At 37.7% G+C, this 19,784-nt stretch overlaps 1 protein-coding gene across 6 annotated transcripts in view; it reads right to left on the bottom strand.

The window, feature by feature from the left end:
• The window catches only part of PTPRZ1 (protein tyrosine phosphatase receptor type Z1), a 127,237-nt gene that overhangs the window by 81,169 nt on the left and 26,284 nt on the right, over window positions 1-19,784 (bottom strand). For all 6 annotated transcript variants that reach the window (XM_057378434.1, XM_057378453.1, XM_057378444.1 and 3 more), the window contains exon 2: window positions 7,437-7,502. In XM_057378434.1, coding sequence (XP_057234417.1) covers window positions 7,437-7,502 — 66 coding nt within the window. The remainder of the gene's footprint in view (window positions 1-7,436; window positions 7,503-19,784) is intronic.

Raw genomic sequence — 19,784 nt, 5'->3', positions numbered from 1 at the left:
ATTCTGTGATTCTGGCAACCGAATAATTGAGAGAACAGTTCAAATGATAAATCTAGAGACAACTGCTGATTATTCCAAGACAGAAATGTTGATGGGTTTTGAAAAGTTTTGGAAATTTTTTCCGGGAAATAAACGGGGCACCTGAGCCTGCAGGAGGGCTTTGTGCTGTGAACAGAGAAACCACACTCCTACTGTCTCCTCCKGCTCAGGATCCTTCCTTGTACCCTTTTTCTTCCTTCTCTCACAGACTTGTCTAACAGGCCCCTTGGGGGACTGCTTTAATGCTTATGGCTTAAAGAAAATTGCATGGAAAATCTGTCTGGAAGGGTTTGATATATGTTGAATTAATGAGATACAGCAAGAGCAGGAATGGCTTCAAATTTGTGAATTCATTGCACAGAATTACTTCCCAGGTATTACCAAACTGTGCGTACTGAAATGAGTGGGGTGTGAATTTCATCAAAGAAAAAGCAAAACCTGTTATAAATACAGAATAACCTTTGAGTAAAAACACCAGTAAGAAAGTCCAAAACAAATAGTATGCAGTAGATAATGTTTAATTAAACAAGGCCTTCTGTAAAAGTAAGCAATGTGAGAATTATTTGATGGGTTGTAAACCTCACAAATCCATAGATCATCTTGATATGGAGGTGATGATGATTTCAAAGTAATCATCTGTGCTTTGCTGATAGGCAAGTAGTCCCCAAGAACATAATGGTCCTACTGCAACACAGACTGAATGCACTTGTAAGTGAGAAATCATTCAATAATATGTGCATAAGCATACTTTTATGATCAGTTTGAAGGGCAAAAATGCTTAATCAGAGCCTGCAGTCTACTGTGAGAATCCACAATCTGCTTTTTCCATTTTACTTTGGTATATTCCCAAAGACAGCACTCCAAAAAAGCATTACATTTCCAAATGCATTTTCTTAATGAGAAGTTTCTACATTTTTCTAACCCCTGGACAGACTTCAGCATAACAGCAGTGCCACACTATGCAAATACCTCACCCTTTGAATTCTGTGCTTCAGAAACCAACCTTGCATTTGATAAATAATGTTCAGAAAAATTCCTGTGCAGTTTGTGAAAATGACCCAGTGGTTTCCTTTGTTTATGGCATTAAAGTACTGAAATGAAGGAAGGAACAGTTTTATCCGAGTTTCTTAGCAGGAAACTTTGGCAAACAGATCACTTCAGTATTAATTGAAACAAAAATATTATAATTCACAGTGATGAGATCAATATGAATAACAACATGTGGTACTTCATACCTGTCCTACAAACACACAACTTTGAAAATTCCATGAATTTGACATCCAATTCTCTTACCTCCTCCACCAAAATCCCTCAGAATTTTTTCCACTTGGTTTATCCTGCAAATATTACTGAATAAAAGCTAAATAAATTCCACTTTGCTGCTAACAGCTTTCTACTGYTCAAGGATCTTTCTTCATTGAAAAGAAAGGTTCTTGTAAACAGACTCTTCATATCATTTTATATGACTTAAAAATCCACAAATATACTGAATAAATATCTTATTTGTGTTGAATAACATGCTTTTTGCTGTTGATTCAGTAGCCTGAGATATCTTAAAAGGAATTTATCAATGGCCAGAAATGCCAGCATGTAGCTTCTCACTTGAGGACACCTTGTCCCTCTGATGCAAACAGATGCATGACTTTGTAATTTCTGCTGTGAAATCATCAGCATTCCAAAAACAGTAACAGTGTAATAAAAGCTTTTTAATTAGTGATCCTGTGAATTTAGTGACAAAAGACTGTTAGCATGAATGACTGTGGGATCTGAGGCTTATAAATACATGTAATGAGCTATCATGCAAGAAAAGGTATGCCAGCCTCTGAAGCATAAGGTATACTAAAAGAGAAAAGTCCCCCTGCAAAACTATTTTTATGAGTTAATAAAAGAAAGTATGTTATTTTCATTTCTTATGCTGCATCCTTTATTGAAGGAACCCACACAGCCCAGGAGCATCAGCTTTTCTTTATCACCCACAACTGATACAGCACATCAGTCATGTTTACACCTGGTGAGTACAGAACACAAAATTACATATTTCACAGGGGGTCATAAAAAGCCTAGATCTGCTCATGAAGTTATGCTGATATCGCTACAGTAGTTACTTAGCAAGGAAAAGAATTGAAGTTCATTTGGCATGCATTATCTCCCAGAACACAATTTTACCAAGCCATTGAAGGCAGAAGGTTTAATCAACTCTTGGCCAGGGCCCTCAGAGATATTTCAGTCTGGTCTGGTAGAATTGTCCATTAAAGCAGAYGGTTCTGGATCCAGCTCCTGGATCCCACCTCCAGCAGGCTCCTGCTGGTGCACCCCACTCTTCCACACAGTTTTCAGGGTTTGGCTCACAGAATGGCTCATCTATCATGCTGCACCCTGGGTGGCGATGGCCAGGACCCAGAGCCTGCCCTTCCCTCCTGCCTCCCTTTGCCCTGCTCCTGGAGCTGTCTGACAGGGAGCAGGCACCATGCCCACGCTCACACAAACATCAGCACAGCCTCTCCTTCCCCGTAGCTGCAGGGCAGGGAGCAGCACCGGCATGTCGGACCTTGTCCATGCTCCCAGCAGATGGCTGCTGAACAGGGAGACGGGGTGAGGATGGGGGCATAGCCTCAGATTTTCTGGTTTACCGGGGGCAAACTGGGGGGTAGCAGAAGCAGCAGACATTTTACAGAGTAAGTCGAATTAGCTACCAATGTTAAAATCATTCTGTTGAGCCACAGCTGAGATASTGCACATACTTGCTCACTTTTTAGGCCAAGTGAAAAAGCAAAATACGCCCATACATTGTTATGGATATAAGCAACAACATATTTTTCCATAAACTTCAGGAGCAGTGACTTTGAAACAGAATCTCCTCAGTGCTAAAATACGATAGAACATTTGAAATTAAAATATTAGATCTTGTTTGGGCAAGAAAGAAAATTGTATTTTCTCAGTACCACTGAAAACAAAGACTGTTTTAATTTCTGAGCCAAACTACAGGCATGAACATTTGAAGCAATCACTGCAAATTTACAGGACTTGGGACAGCAAAGCCAGACTTTCAAATAACAGATAACGTTTTGTTGACGTAACAACAGCAATGAGAAAGATAAACTAGGGGAATATCCCCAGGAGGCTATTGAATCAGACAAAAAAAGGTAACAATTTCAGGTTTAACAAGATTAGTTCAATGTTCAACAGGAGAGAAMAACAAAGAAATCATTACATTTAGGCATGATTACTGAAGGAAGTATTGATGCAAGCTCCAGAAGAGCATCATCACTGTACACTACTACTGAAATAGAGCAGACATGAAAAAATATCTGGAAATATCATAATTAATAATCCTGATGGACAATGAGCTGTGTGTGTGTCAGCACTGTGCCTCTGCAGTCAGGAAGACGAACACTCCCTGGGTTACCTGAGCAAGAGTGGAGCCAGCAGGATGAGGGAAGTGACCTTTTCTCTCTACTGCACACCAGTGAGGGGACATCGAGAATGCAGAGCCCAGTTTGGATTTCCTCCAGCACCCAGTATGAGATGGATATTTACAAACTAAGGACYTCTGAGATGGTGTGGGGGCTGGTGTACATCATGTACGAGGAGAGGCTGAGGCACCTGAGTTTGCTGAAGCTCAAGCTCAGAGAGGGAACTTAGCTTAAGTTACTGCTCTGTAAAGGCAATCTGCAGAGCAGGGCACAAGGAAAGCATGAGAGGCAATGGCCACAAGTTGTAATCAGATGTAACACAGCTGGGTAAAAGAAAAATGGTTTTCAAAATAATAGTGGAACACACTGACCAAACTGCAGCATCTTCTTCTTGGGAGATTTTCAGTGCTTTTCTAGACAAAGTCTGAGCAACCTGTTTCAGCTTCAGGGCCCCTTCAAACCTACCTGACACTGTGATTCTGAGATTCATGATGATTCTCCCCAGAGAAAAAGGAAGTATTATTCAGATTCCGCTTGCAAATAATAAAAATGTTTTTTGAATACCTGGAGACCAATCAGTTTCTACCAAAATTACCCTTTCCTCAAGATCAGAGTAGCCAATATTTGTAAGGTCATTGTGTATCAGTATATCACRTAATAAATGGTAGCACAGGCTAAACATAACACTCCTACATGGTGAGACGAAGAATGCTGATCTCACTATGCTATTCATTTACACAGTACATTCAATTTTTTAAATGTTTAAAACCCTTGGCTTTTGTAATTCCTGGAAGACTGTTTAGAATCTCTTGCTTTTAACAAATTTCAGTTGTGTCTTTTTTCCCCTAAAGCACATGTTGTAAACAAGAACCAAAATCCCAAGAGTGAAACCCAACAGAAAGACATTTCACTGGGGAAAGAAAAAAATCTTTTTTGTGGTATCACTTGACAGTTTTACACATCAACTTTTAGACTTGGACTTTTTATGGATCACTATCAACCAGCCATGTTTTAAAAAAACCCAAACAACCCCAAGAACAAAGCAAAGCATAAAAAAAAATTAATCTTCCACCTCTGAGACAGAAAATAACTGAATAGTACTTGCTTTACGCTTTGAAATAATATATGAATGCGTATTTACTGGTACAGTTAAATATTGTCCAAATGATMTTTGCTTATCAATTAGTATGTAATTCATTTAAGGAAATCAAACATTCACAGTGCATGGAGTTTTTCTACAACAAAAAAAAAAGGCTGGATTCACTTTTTACCATATGACATAATTTGAAAATACTCTTTTTAAAAGATTTTCTATKAATTTTTAAATGAAAAACACAATGAGAGATTATTACAGTATTTTTTACAAATAACCTAGCTACAGGATCCCCCTTTCCAGAAAAAAACTGGATGCATCTGTAGCAGGAACTTGCACCTTCCAGTTCTTCAACACTGTATTTGTTTATGCAAATACATGCAAAGTCAGGACACAAAAATTAAATTAATGCTTGCAAATGCAGGTTTTGTCTATGGCTTAAAACAGAACCCTTAGAAGTGTTATAAAATGTTTCAGTAGCATTTATGACTTCACTACAGCAAAATCTGATAACCCACAATAATTTCCAGTGTGTGAAATTGTTTTATTATGAAATTTCACCTTCAGAAATTGGATGATTTTAACAGGTAAGACTCTCTAGTTCCACTTCACTTTCATCTCACAACATCATCCCAGTAACAGAGTGTATTGACCCACTGTGGCTAATGAATCTGAAATTTCTATTTGATATAGAGAATTACATCTGCTCAAACTCAGGCTAATTTGCCAAGCCAGCTGGGTTTCTCTTACCCATGGTGGATTAGACTCTACAGTTGCAGGCTCCCCAGGCCTACTCGAAACACATCATTGGCACATTGAGTATAATTTTTCACACTCAATGAAATGTTTCACTTTCAGTCTTTCAGTGAGTAGGTTATAAGACAGAAGAATGTAACTGGTTTCTGAGGAAAAAATGTACTGGCGAAACATAGTTGATCCACTCAGAAATGTACATGTTGGTCTATGCCTCAAAACCATAAACCTGCACTAGTTATAGAGGTTATACCTACACTACCTGATATAGCTTGCCTATGAATAAAATAATTTATGTTATTATAAATTAAGGATGATAAATTAATGCTTCAGCCTCTAGACTTCTGTGCCTCCAAAACACAATGCTCAYTCAGGAGTTAACATCCAGGAGTACTGTCCTTTTATAAGTGAAAGCTGAATTTGTGTATTCCACTTTATGCCATGAACCAATTACTTGGTATTTCAGCAAAGCACCCCATGCTACTCAGCTTGCAACACAGTTGCTCGCCCGAAGCTCCCAGGCCCTAATTTACCAGCAGCCTTCCCCAAAAGCTCTGAATATCCCTTTTGGACCACGTACTGAGTCAGCTGTGTTAATGAATGTTGGGGACACACAGGGCTTGCACAGCWGAGAGCCGGGTGAGGCAGCAGGCGCAGGGCAGGATGCACCTTGGGCAGGGGCTGCAGGGGGGTGCAGGGGGCTGCAGGGGGGTGAAGGGGGCTGAAGGGGGCTGCATGAGCAGCAGGATGCTCAGCAGGGCTCTCACGGTGCTAAGCAGGGCTCCTGCACAGGTCTGGATGGTGAGAAAGGCTTTGCCAGCAGTTGAATCAGCAGAGCAAAGCATATGAATTGAGATGATTGCACACAGGTACCTCACACGTTAAGGGACAAGAAACAACAGGGATGGATGATCTGACATGCCAAGTCTGGGCTRTTTTTCCATACAAAATATCCATCAAGGGTGACCTGCAGCAGCTACACAGTGCATGGMTGCTCTGATATCCTAAACAAACCGCATCTGCTATTCTTCAATGATTGCCCAATGGTCAACAGGAATCCAGGAGGTTTACCCCTACAGTCCTCTAACTACAATATTAAAAAAATAGATCTATTTTGAACATGAAATAGTTTACTGATTGATCTTATGCTTGAATTTTGCACTACAATCTGTGTAAATGGGAGTTTTCATTATAAATCTCATTTTGAAGGGTTTATGACTAGCCTCTTTCAATTCTCTCTAGGCTTAAAACTTGTTAGATCTGTTTTACACTGGAAGATAAAAACTGTCTTGAAAATGAGAAAGAGAGTGAGAGTAATAAAAAGAATGATGTAATTTTCTTTAACTACAGGAACACATTTTGAATCAAATTTATGAAAGACTGAAATCTGGCAGTCCTTATTTTTCATAGTTTGGCATTTTTAAAACAGTAACTCAAGCAATTTAAAATGTAAGACTCTGAACAGAACTCACTTCCTACATGTTGGAAAAAAGACATCTAGGACTTTTAAAATTACCTTTTAAGTAAGTGCTTGACTTATACATAAGAACGTATGAGGCTCAGTGTGAATTTTCCATTGTTCTTCTTTCTTGAGGCAATGGTTATGCAGAATTTCAGTGTATATCTTTCTTACTCATGCAAATAAGAGGGAAAAAGTGACTGAGTTCTTGGGAGAGTCAGGGTGGGACTTGGAAAGGATGCTCAAGCTCTCAGAAGCTCAGGGTAGAAGTTCATGTGCAGTACATGGATAACTTCATTCTCACATAATGTGCCGAGCCTTGTTTCAGCCTTCTTGTCTGCTCTTGAGATTTGCTACAATAGCAATGCTCAGATGGTAAATGAGCACCTAACAATTTATTGGCCCAGCCTTCATTAAATAAGACAGGTCTCAGGTCAAAGTTTTAAGGATGAGGACTTTCCAAAAGTAAAAGATGTAATCTATTACTAAATAGATTAAAATGTTAATCTAAATAGATGAGAACACTCTTCTATTGTAAGGTTGGTGTATTATTCAAATTCCATTTCCTATGCATTCATTTTGACAATTGTTTAGGCATATTGTAAGTTGCATACAGACATATAAGGCTCTTAAAATATATCAAAGTGAAATCAGTAATTCAATAGACAGCTTTTCTTACCTGTATATGACCAATCGATCTCTTCAATCAGTTTCCGCTGTTGTCTATAGTATCCGTACACCAAATCTGCAAAATAGTAATTAATTTACACTATTAAAACCAGAAGSCTAACAGGACCTTAAAATGTTGATGACACATACCCCTCCAACAAGATAATCACTGTTTTAATTGCTGATGAATAATTTACTTTGTCATTATCTTGGACCTCTTTTAAAATTAATACAACCCTCCTATGAAGAAGCCCTCTGACTTTACATGTTTTCTGTAACTTTGTACTACTGATAGAAGACAAACAATAATTAATAAAATATTCTAAAATATAATTTGTATTCTATCATCGGCATAATTGCAGCTAAAGTATGTGAGATTACTTGTACGTCCATAACCTTGATGGAGAGAGAAGGTTAGATACTAGCTACTTTAAAATTATGTTATATTTTTCTAGAGAAAAATAATCTGTGTAWATACTCATTGACTTACTCTGACTACTAAGTAACCTTCATTGTTATTTTTTTATGCCACCTCTAGTGCAATTCTAGCAACACAAGGGTATGGGCAAATAGATGACTATGCCTCCTAATAATCACTAATGCATATAAATTGCAGATACAACTTATTTGAGACTGTCATTTCAAGAGCCATAATRTTAACTAATCTCATTACTGTTCTAGAGAAGTACAAGACATGCAAACTTATTTAAGAAATATTTGCCCTCGAGCATGTTGGGCACACACAGAGATTGCTTCCTTGAGAAAATGCCATAAAATTCTGGTAATTTTATGCAGTAAACSATTTAATGAAACAGTTTCTTAATATCCATTTCTTTTTCTTTAATGCAGAAATGTAGTACTGATTACAGGATGTTAAATCATCATTTCTATTTGCAGGTTTACACGTGTTTGTGTATCTTACAGTGACTTTCTGCTACCTATCTGAAGTCCATGTTTTATTACTTCTGCCTCCTCCATGTGATGTGATTGCCCTTCACTATCTTTCTCTTCTCGTGCTCCCTCCCYGCCAAGAAACTCTCAACTATCCCTTGTAACAATTCAAAACATTCACTCATGACTAACACCAAACACAGGTAAGTGACAGCAGTGGAAAAGGATTTACATGAACCATTGTCTTTGGGCCCCATTTCCAAGTCAATGTGCATCGTGCCTGCTCCTTCAATTAATTATGGAAAAGAAAGCTGTGCAAGCTGTGATTCACGGCTKTTAACTGATGTCTCCAGTTTCTTCCTTTATCCATCATCCTCCTAATTGCTACTTCTCACAACCAGTTGAGCAGTCACATGCAAACTAATCAAGGGCTGGGTGTGAGAGCTTCCCACTACTTTTTAAATTTCACMGGGAGTTCTGATCAACAAAGAGTGCTAGTTTCAATGAACAAGAAAAAAGGGCAAGGTATGTTTGGAGCACTACACACTTACTGACACAGTAAACCTTACAGAAAGTCTGTAAAGATTCCAGGAGTGATACACCTTCACCTGTTATTCCAAAGCTGTGTGCCCACAGCCCCTCCACTAACATTCACAGCCATAAACCTTCTCACATCTGCAGGGACTCTCAGTGGTTTTGGTCTTGTCTCTTTACACTTTAATATGTGGCAAAAGTGGGGAAGAAAAGCAAATTTCATCTGGGAAATGACTGAAGATTCACYGCTAGCATGGGTGGCAGAGGAAAGTTCTGCCTGAGTGTGAGGACAAGCCATGCAGCAATTGTTCCTTTGAGATGCTCGTGTAAACTGCCCTGGGAAACACAACCATGCATTCTAGTACTATATAAACTGCCAGTGTTAAACAGCTAACAGAGTAGAGACCAGCTGGAAGGAAATTATTTTATTTTTTAATTTTATTTTTTTTTAAGTTAACAAATTGACATCGCATTTAATTTAAATGAAGATGGAAAGAGCATCTTCACCAAAAAAAAAAAAAAAAAGTCAAAACTGATGTCAAGTTTGTGTTTTTATACGTAAATCTATGATACTGATTGAGCTTGATCAGCTTGACAGCCTGCATGACTCCTGTGACACTGACTGACGTCTCCAGCCAGTGCCCAAAATAGTTTGAATTTTATTGGATGATGTGCTGCTTTACGAAGCAAAAAATCCTTAATATTCTCTTTTGTTTCCAGGAAGTGGCTGAACATGTTTCCATAAATTGTTGATTTATTAACAGAACAGGTCAGTTTGGTTTTGGGATCATGTTTTAAATGGTTTTATAGTTATGTTTCTATGCCTATTAAAAAGATGTGCAAGATATCATTAAATGCTTCCCCTTCCCCCGCTTTTTATTACCCTCCTTCAAAGCCAAATCTTTCTTTTTATATTCTGTCAAAACCCTGTGTGCCCCAGAACCCAAAGCCCATGAAATCAGAAATGATGGTGGCAAATGCTGCCCTGCTATTTATGGGTAGCAGGACTGACTGATTTGTGATTGATCCTGTGTCATGTTCAGTCGCAGGGCAAAGAGAGAACATGATCTCTGGTCAAAGCACAGTGCTACGAGTAGTAAGACCTTGTAGATACTTTTTGCTGTTTAAAAAGTATAAATAACCAGATTTACTTCTTTCTGACATGAGTCTGATATTCCTTTTGTACTTACTGGCCTCAGTTGAGTTGCTTTTCATTTACTGCTGTGAATCAGTRGAAAACATTAGAAACATTCTAATCTTCAATGCATGTTTATGCATATCTAAAGGTGAAAAATTTATAGCTTTCATAATTAACAGAAGGAATTGTCTTTGAGGGAGATCCTCTTGATCTGACACTCTGCCAGAAAAATGAGTCAGAGAAGAGGAAATGGGACCTTAAACCTCTGAATTCTGTTGGGGAAAATCCTCTCAGAGATGCTGAGGCAACAAACCTCAAGCATCCACCAGAGACCCCTCTCCTGTGCCTTGGTTAAAAGGGCTTTCTAAGGATAGTGCTSGAGAGACTGGGGATGTTGCACTCAGTGTGCTGCTTTGCTACAAAGGATACAAGCTCAGGCATAATCTGGCACTGAAATTTAAACCAGGATGCTGTAATTTTACTAGCCCTTTATGTGCTTTGGGCCACAGCAATGTCAGGATATACCAGCTGCCCAATTCAAGAGGAAAAAGGGACAACCTCCTTGCAGTTTTACCTCTGCTCAGCCTGAACTGGTGAGCTGCACCTGCAGTGGACTGGAATTTATGAGAATCTGACAACAGAATGACTTATTTATGGGAACTGGGACACATTAGGTAATGTCAGCGTTAGTGAGATCTACAAATGGGACACTGATGTTCTGCAGTACAGTGTGGGTAGGCACTACCAACTATGCATTTAGATTACAAACATGATTTGGTCCTGGAATATATGGTCCATTCAGTATTTTCCTCCTGTACTAAACTCTATTTTGAGAGCAAGGAGGAGAGATTCTAAAGTAATAAGCATTCATCTGGTATAAGTGGATAATGGCAATGTATTACAATCATGGAGATAAAGGCTTTGTTGGTATTAAAATTCCAATTTACATGGGGAAGATTCAATGCATGGTTCTTAGGCCAAGGAAGTGCACAGGAACCCTCAGAATACCACCAAGGATAGCACACTCAAAAATGTGATCATTTTCTCTTTGAGAAATACAGAAGCTATTATTTCAAGTAAATTGTGTCTCATGAGAGCTCAGCTCTRTACACTGGCATTACTGACTGCAGAAGCGAAAAGCTGTGAATATCACAGGATTACATAGGTTTGGAAATGATTTAAAAATCTGTGAAGGAGAAATCCACAAACATTCTTAAACACAGTGACACCACTTTTGGCTCACTAGGTCCATTGATGAAATTGGGAGGATTATACTGGGAAATTCTCATTGCATATTCGCCCTCTTTTAATCCAGTTGCCTTGCCAGCTGGCATTGGTTATTATCAGAAACAGGTTATCAGGCAAGTGGCTTATTTGTAAATTAAGATATACACACCTTCCCTGGAGAAGAATTAGGAATTGTAGAACTGAAATGGGATGGTAATAGCAATGCTTATACAGAGTAGCTGAAAGAGAATCTGCACATAGCTAGTGCCTAAGAAGTGGGACATCKGACAAAATTGCTGCAAAGAAGTCAGAGAGAGAGGAAGAGAAACTGCAAAAATGGCATAATAATAAATTAAAAAAAAAGAAGCTACATATCATTAACAAAAGAGATGCTTGGAGCTTGTCAAATATGAAAAGAATACAATAAAATAGATGGGATGGAGTTTCATTATACAGGTTTTGCTTCTGAGAGCCTTAAACAGAGCTAAAGCTGTGCAAAATCACATCTGATGATAAATGGATTGCTTCTTCAACAATTTCAGTTTCCTTATTTTAGCCTCTTTTATTGACAGGAAGGTCACAGGATCCAGTTCTGTATCTTTCATCAATCTTATGCTGGTGTAGCTTCATTGCCTCAGCTGAAATAACTCTTGATTTATACTGACATAGGAAATGAAAAGATTCAGAGCACAACCTGCTAACACTCTTGAAGTTTTAAAGGCATTAGCTAATTATAAATCCCTTTAACAGAATGATCTACATTTGCCTGAGTAAGGTCTCTCTCTTTTTATGAATCTATTTAATGATGCAATGCCATCTGCAAAATCCTTAAAAAACCAAAAGATACTTTAATAACCCCCCTTTGTAATCTCATGTATTCTTTCCCCCTGAACATCAGTGTCTAAGTCTTCTGTCAAGACCTGAGAGAGAACTGTCACACCCTTAGAGAAATTTAAAAATCTTTTTTAACTCAGTTTTTTCTGTGTAGGCTTATTTCAGGCTTTTGTACGTGATCAGGTATATATAAAAAGAGTCCCCTCCATCACACTTGAGTGTAGGCTGCTCATTCCAATACAGATTGACAAGTGAGATTTTTCCTGCACTAAATATAAAGCCAAAATAAAACTCTTCTTACAATTCAGCCATTGTTGTGTTTAATTATCAACACAAATAGTGTTTAAATTAAAAAAAAAAGTAGAAGAAAAAGATTTTAAAATCATTTTAGTTTAGAAGTAGCTGTTATTAAGCACCAGAGTATTAACAGGCACTCTGCTTACTTCACCTGTCACAACTTTACAGTGAATAATGCCATGAATTTAAAGTATCATACCTATGGCATCAACTAAGACTTATAAATCATATATTATCAAGGGCATTTGTATATGTAAATGTACCAAAGACTCCAATTTGACCAATTTAGGTTCTATCACTGTGAAATTTTACATGTTGAGATTTAGAGGGGCCCTGAAATTCCTAAGCAGCCAAGGAAACTGGGAGGGCTACTGCAGGGTATGATTCAACATATTTTAATTATGGACTGCCACCTTCACTCTGACTACAGGCAAAGCAGCAGGAAATGTTGGCTGYCTCTTTCCACTTGGGATCTTGTACACCCAAAAGGTCTGATAGGGTGCAGCTTCTCACACAGCCACTGGCCAGCAGTGGAAGCATTACCTATGGCAAASTTTAAGGCTTCTCTGGTCACTGATGCAGCATTCAAGTGTGTGCTCACCGAAACCAAGGTACCAGGAGAGCTTTTAGATGGGAGAATGGTCCTTACCAGTGGTTATCTCTGAAGAGGCACAGGTGAGTAAAATTAAGTGCCTGTGAAGCCCTTGAGCTAARCACAGAGATATATCACTAATTTGAGGACCTACAGAATGAGAGAGCTCTGCACAACTACAGAACTAGAATCCTTCAGAACAACTTAAAAGCTCCAAAGCTCCAAAGCCAAAACCAGGAGGAATATAAGATGACTGTAATTGCCCAAAAAAGTTTCACTATTGTGCCATGTGTGAATTGAGGCAAGTTGGTGTTTATAAGAATTGGAACTGATGTTAAAAAAAAGCAGGTACCAAGGAGTGAATCCCGACACACTTTTCTATAACTCTGCTGTTACCCAGATTCTTTTCCCCATACCCAGTGAGTCTTTTCATTCAACACATATAAATTAATGGAATCATACAAATAAAAAGTAAATCCAGACTGAACTGTCATGAACAAATAAGAATTGAATCAAGTCAGGAAAACTATAGCCATTTTATTTTAAAATTAATTTATTCCTCTCATAGCAGTACCAGAGAAGTAAGAAGGAGGTAAACACAACTGAACTTGGTTTAAACATAAATAGTAAAGGTAACTTAATTCTATTCACATGATCCTCTTTAACATCCTAGRTATTCCAATAACTTAAACAATCATGATTTCTAGCAAAATTATGTGTCAAGTACGGTGATAAATATAATTAGGAATTAAGAATATGTGCTTTTCTTCTTATATTTAGCACCTAAGTGTAAAAACATACACTATTCCCTTCAAGGAAAGGAACTCATTGTGAATAAAGTGCAACTAAAAATAAAACAAATTTAACTCCTATATCCAAAATTCCAGAGTTCACATTTAACTGGCTTTTGGAAAGCGGTTGTTTTCTGTTTGTTTTTTTGGGGTTTTTTTTTTTTTTTTTTTTTTTTTTTTTTTTTTTTTTTTTTTTTTTTTTTTTTTTTTTTTTTTTTTTTTTTTTTTTTNAAATTTAATTACTACATTTCTTCAATGCCTCTCTGCTTGGTAATATTAGCAGCTACCAACCAGTAAAGCTCTACATCTCTGGTAATATTTATCTAAAGCTCTTGACAGTAGACCTTATGCAAGTCAGCTCAAAGGAACARTTACTGAAATAAATGGGTTTTTAGCACAGGAGGGACTGTGAATTCAAGCTGTTAAAAACTATATCTTTTACAAAATATTTCAATGGCTAAAATCATCTTGGGGACCCTAATGAACAGCCTTAGACTGTATCTTTTGAAGATGTTGGAGAAGGGGGTATTGAGAGGAAGATACTCCTTGCAGGAGGAAGCCTTTAATTATTATATCTTTTCMTTTCCCACTTATTTGATGCTGGAATTGCAAATTCTACTTAACTATTATCCCTTCAGTCATACTGCAATTTCAATGAAATTGTTTTTCAATAACCATGGGGAAGAGAGAGGTTGCCCTGGATGATTTCTTATAAGTATTCAAATAAGTYTAGGGACTTTGTCACATACCTTTTATAAAACAATACCAACATCATTCTACTCCCTTCAAGAAACTACATTCACACATCACACCAAGACTGAAAAATTCCAAAGCTCATAGTGAACACCAATAGTGACTGAATATCTCTAAAAATATGTCCCTATTTCATAACAAATATATGAACATAATATAAAGAAAACAAAAAAAAACTTGTAAACAAATATAGAACCTGCCTTTTTTGAGAAATCCTAACAATTATATTATATATGTGCATCAATGTATCTGGAAAAATGTTGTTCTGTAAGGATTTGTCATTAAGTGGTATCTAAATATATACAGACATATACTGCGTTTTCTTATGATAACACCATGTTCTAAATCTYGTGTTTACTGTTTTCCTTTAGCCATTTCCTTATTGCAACTCATCACAGAAACATATCATTTGGAAAAGAAAACCGTGTCTTATGATTGCTATAGACAACAGAGAAAATTTGACAAACACTAGCACACCAGAAACACAAACCAAAGTCAAAACAAAGACATGTAATTTATGGGTTTGCGTTACATTTTTTAAATAATTTTCTTTTTTTACTAGAATGCAGTAGAATTATTAATATAGTTGCATAAGGGAGATCACAGAGAAAGTAATCAGAATCATGCTATTACTTTAAAATTAATTCATAATACTGTATTTAACAATACACTGATTTGAGGAACCAAAGCCTGTGCTGCCTTTTAGCCTTAGAGGTCCTCTGATTGTGGCACTGGAGATTCACGTGGCCACTTGTGTTTCCTCCCACTCCACTCAGGTTCTCTTCACCACGAGCAAGGGGCAGAAGCTTCCCTCTGCCCTGAAGATGCCTTGAATTTCCCTTTTGGGTGCTCTTAAGGAGCAATTGCCCCATAGATTCACCCCTCCCTAGTCAAAGGAATAGGAACCTGTCTCCTTAAATTCATGGAGTTTTCAAGGTAATAGGATGTAGTGAAAAGGAGAATTAGTGTTTAGTAATACCTTATACGGAGCTTAACATTACAAATGTGTCTTTTAACCTGCTCTTATAATGTTTAATTTTTAAAGGATGCCTGAAATATCATTAATTTTTTAAATTAGAAATGTGTAAGATATGAAATAGACTCCAGGCTACTCCAGGCTGCTCCATGCTGTCCAGAGAGTTCTAAAGCAGAATCTTAAGCATTCAGGARACTTTCAGAAGAAGGAGTGAAGTATCCATAAAGTCAGGCATCTATTTCTCAGCATTCTCAGGACTTGGGCAACTTTGGACTTGGCTGTCTGTCTTTTGCCTAAGTGTCACTTTTCAGTCTGACTCCTGCTGTATAAAATTACAAAAGGCTTTAAAACTCACTGTTGAATAGGTTGAACCACACCTGTTGACTATAGGTACAGTCTAATTACAATCTCCAAGTGAGATTTTTCCACAGCATATTTGGAATGTGTATTGAATTTAACCTCTATGGCACAACCTAAACCAGGAAATTATGGGGGAAAAAAAGTACATGTCACATAGATCAGAAAAAAAAAAAAAATTCTAATGCACTCAGCCAGAATTTTCCCAAGACCTTTGAGCTTTGCTCAGAGATGGTGGCAGCTGGAAGGGGCTGAGYGATGAGGGTCTGGTGCTGTTGGATGGGGCTGAGGTTCCCATAATCCTCATTCAGATCTTACAGCTACCAAGGACACACAGTCCCAAGTTTAATTAGTATGGCCTCTGCTTTTAGTGGGATATAATTTTATTATTTCACTTCATCTCTTCAGAAGTTAATTTCAAAAATTTGTAAGCCAATATGGACAGATTAAATGACATTGTTTTAGCTTCTTATTACTTAGGGAAAAGAAGTCACATAAAAATAAAAGTTCCAAAAAAGGGGGGTGGCTCGAAGTCCCAGAGGATGGTTTTCCTCCACGTTTTGCCAACTCCTGCACCATGTGGGCAGAGTGGCACACCACTCTCTTTCCATACAATCCAGGCCCTTTGAGCTCACACCAGACAATTGCTGACCACATTTTACTCGTGTTTTAAAAAGCAAACGCTCAGTGTCTGGTCCCCTACTTCATCAAACATACACAAATAGGGTGTATCATTCTATAGAACAGTATTTTTACTTTCACAGACTGCTGAAAACAACATGTGTACTGATTGCTCCTGGAGGTGATTGTTTATTGTAGCTAACTACAGCAATAYTGACTTTTTTCTCATATAGAATAAATTAAAAATTAGGAGGGTTTCAAATAAAATAAGGTCAAGCCAATTTAAAATTTATTTTCTTCACATGTCTTTTCTTGACTTCATTTTTAATTCTCATCAGTAACTTTTTATCTACACTGTACCTACCATTTGAYAGTTTTAGGGTCAAATTCTGTCTCACGGTTTATGTTTGCCCAAGAGAGTACCATAAAGGAAACAAGAATCTCATCCTAGTCCTGCACCAATCACCCACAAAACTGGAACTTCACAGACAATTTCGGAATTCAAGTACTAACAGTATTTGGAAGTAGAGAATAAGATGCTTTGATCAGATATTTTGCATGAAACTCTATATTTTACAGTCATGTMTCTTGCTAATTTGCATTTAATCAACATGCTCTTCATCTTGGAGGGGGAAGGTGAATCTTACTGGGAGCTATGTAAGTCCCACATGAGTGCAGACAGAACACAAAACCACTGTATAGGCCCAYAATCATCACCCACCCATCCTCATAATGTCTATGCACATTCTACATAGCAGTAATAGCGGACAACACAGATCGATAATTTTAGAAAAACAAACCCACAGCATTTTTTTCTGCTTCTTATTCTTTCAGTTCTAATGCCTGTTGAATTTTTTCAGGAGACATAAACTGAGTTAAACAAGATTTGACACAAAATATAGGAATAATAGCCCCACAAGATGATAGATACACGGTTTGAAAAATCACTGTAAACACAAAATTCCTGCAATAACCATTTCCCCATATAAACCAACCTTTCGCTAAGGCAGTAAAAAACATTTTCACAGGTCTCAGGCAGTAGTGGCACTCCATGAAAAGCCTTAATTTGTGCACTGAACCACAAAATGGAGGTTCTGACCTCCTGTTACTTGCAATCCTACACTGAGTGTGTGACACAGTTTGAACTGAGAATCCTATTGCAGCACTCCTCCRAGGCTCCCATCAGTTCAACACAACTGAAAGTTCGGACTTGTGGCAGTCAGCTGTCAACACTCAATAACCAACTGCAAATTGACTGTGACTTTCTAGAAGAAAGAAATTAAATATTTGAAATGAAAATCTGTAAGCCTGAGAACGCCACTGTGATTCACAGGCAAATTTATACTATGAACTAAACACTGAAATGGGAAGAAATTAAATACAACGTACCTAACTAGAAAAACATGCAATGACTCATGTACCAGGACTAAATTGCTTTTATAGCCAACTAATAAATTAATGAATTGCTCCATTAATTAACAGCAAGCAGAATCAGGAAAACATTATCTAAAACCGTATATTAAGTTAGTGGAATAAGCATCCGTGAGTCCTATACTTAGGTTTCAATGCACTAAAGCGAATAAATTGTGAATTTACACCAGGACTGACAAAGTCATTYCCACACTGGGAAGTCATATGCTTAAACTCTTGGCCGCTTCAGATCTCAACTCCCAACAGAACTAAAGGGTTTGGGCTCTCCAGTGTTGAAGAATTAGTACCAGAAGAGGATTTCAACATTGAACTCCCACTGCAGGCTCCCCAAATCCTCAAAGCCCTTGATAAACACAGCCTGTCCTTGGTTTAGGTGTAAAGCAATAAAACCATGGGTAAAGGCATTAATTAGCAGCTTGTGAAGCATGTCTGCCTGTCCCCCTCTCTCTTATGAATATTTATAGAAAGGTTTTATGGTACAGGGTAAAACTTCAATAGGCTGGATTCAGAGTGTCTTCTGTGAATACTTGTTGGGCACATAATTAGGGAGCTTTGTCCTAGAGCCATTTAGGCACTTCTGCCATTGTGCTGGGGAGGAAGCCTGACTTACAGATCACGCCTAGTAATGCAGAGCCATGAATAGGGAACGGTCTGCAAGTTTACATATGGTCTTAGAAGAAGCTCTCTCACTGCCTGTTTTCTTATTAATGCTTCAATTTAATGGTGCAGGCCCAAAGAGACACATGAACAAAGTGCTAAAACTCACTTCTTTGAGTGAGCAAGGAAGGTTTGAACTTCTAGATAGACACTGGTGACTGCCTTGAGAAAAATAAAACTGCTGAGTGGAGAGAAACACGCAGCTGACTCTACCAGAACAAGTCTGAGCCATAATAATTATATACATAAATATTACATATATAAATTATAATATATAAAAAATATATATATATATGTATATATATATGGCTATGTCACAGAGGCTAGAAAAGAAAAGCTAATTGAATTCCCAAGGAGTAGCAGGATGAAATAATCAGCACAATGTAACAAACCAGTAAGATTTCAATGGGCACATGTAAAATGGGCAAATAGCCCAACAGGACAAAGCTTAGACTAACACTGCCGGTGCAAACCTGAAAAGTATCTCTTGAACACAAACACGCCAAGGCCTTTCTTCTAATATGAACAGGGGACAGGTCACCCAGTGAACAGCAGATGAGCCATTAAGGAGTGATGACGGCACCATAATTTGAATTGACATTCAAGGGACAGCAAGGCCAGCAAAATAGCACACTGACACTTACCTTTAGTAATAAAAATGCACAAGCTTTTGAAAAAGTTCCCCAAAAGAAAAAAAATATTTCCCATTTAAATAGTGATGCAACATTTTAGAAGTCTTCCAAATGTCTACTAATATTCCAGAAAGAGAAAAAGTTTTTTAAGCAATCCAAGAGCATCTTTTATATTGTGAAGCACTGAGATTTCATTTAATTAGATTGTGTAAGGCAATGGTTTCACTAAGTCCAAAGAGCTGTAACAGGCAAGGTAAATGTGTAACAATGCCACATGATGATTAGCTTGACAGATGTAGCAGCAAAAAGTTATTGAAAAAAAGACACTGCAAAAACCTCTGTTTTTACTTAGTCGGGTAAAGCTGATCGCAGCTTTATTGTCAGCTGATAGCATACACTGGGGCATCCTTGGACAACTAAATCAAGTTCTTAATTCAGTGTAYATCTGGAGTCCAAGCAGAAACTTGGAAATATTTGAAAAACGAAGAAAAAGTATTATTGTCCCTTAAAACAAGTTATCAATTTTGTTTCACCTGGAAAACAGCGGTCTGTACTGATCTCATCTTCTCGAAGACAATTACACACAATAACATGGATGAGAGGGAACACTGATGAAAGTGGCCATGG

This window comes from Malurus melanocephalus, unplaced genomic scaffold (assembly GCF_030028575.1).
Source record: "Malurus melanocephalus ecotype Western Australia unplaced genomic scaffold, MMel_1.1 scaffold_11, whole genome shotgun sequence".
In the NCBI taxonomy this organism is placed as follows: Eukaryota; Metazoa; Chordata; class Aves; order Passeriformes; family Maluridae; genus Malurus; species Malurus melanocephalus.
The sequence above is the reverse complement of the archived record's forward strand: the minus strand, read 5'-3'. Positions and strand labels throughout refer to the sequence as shown.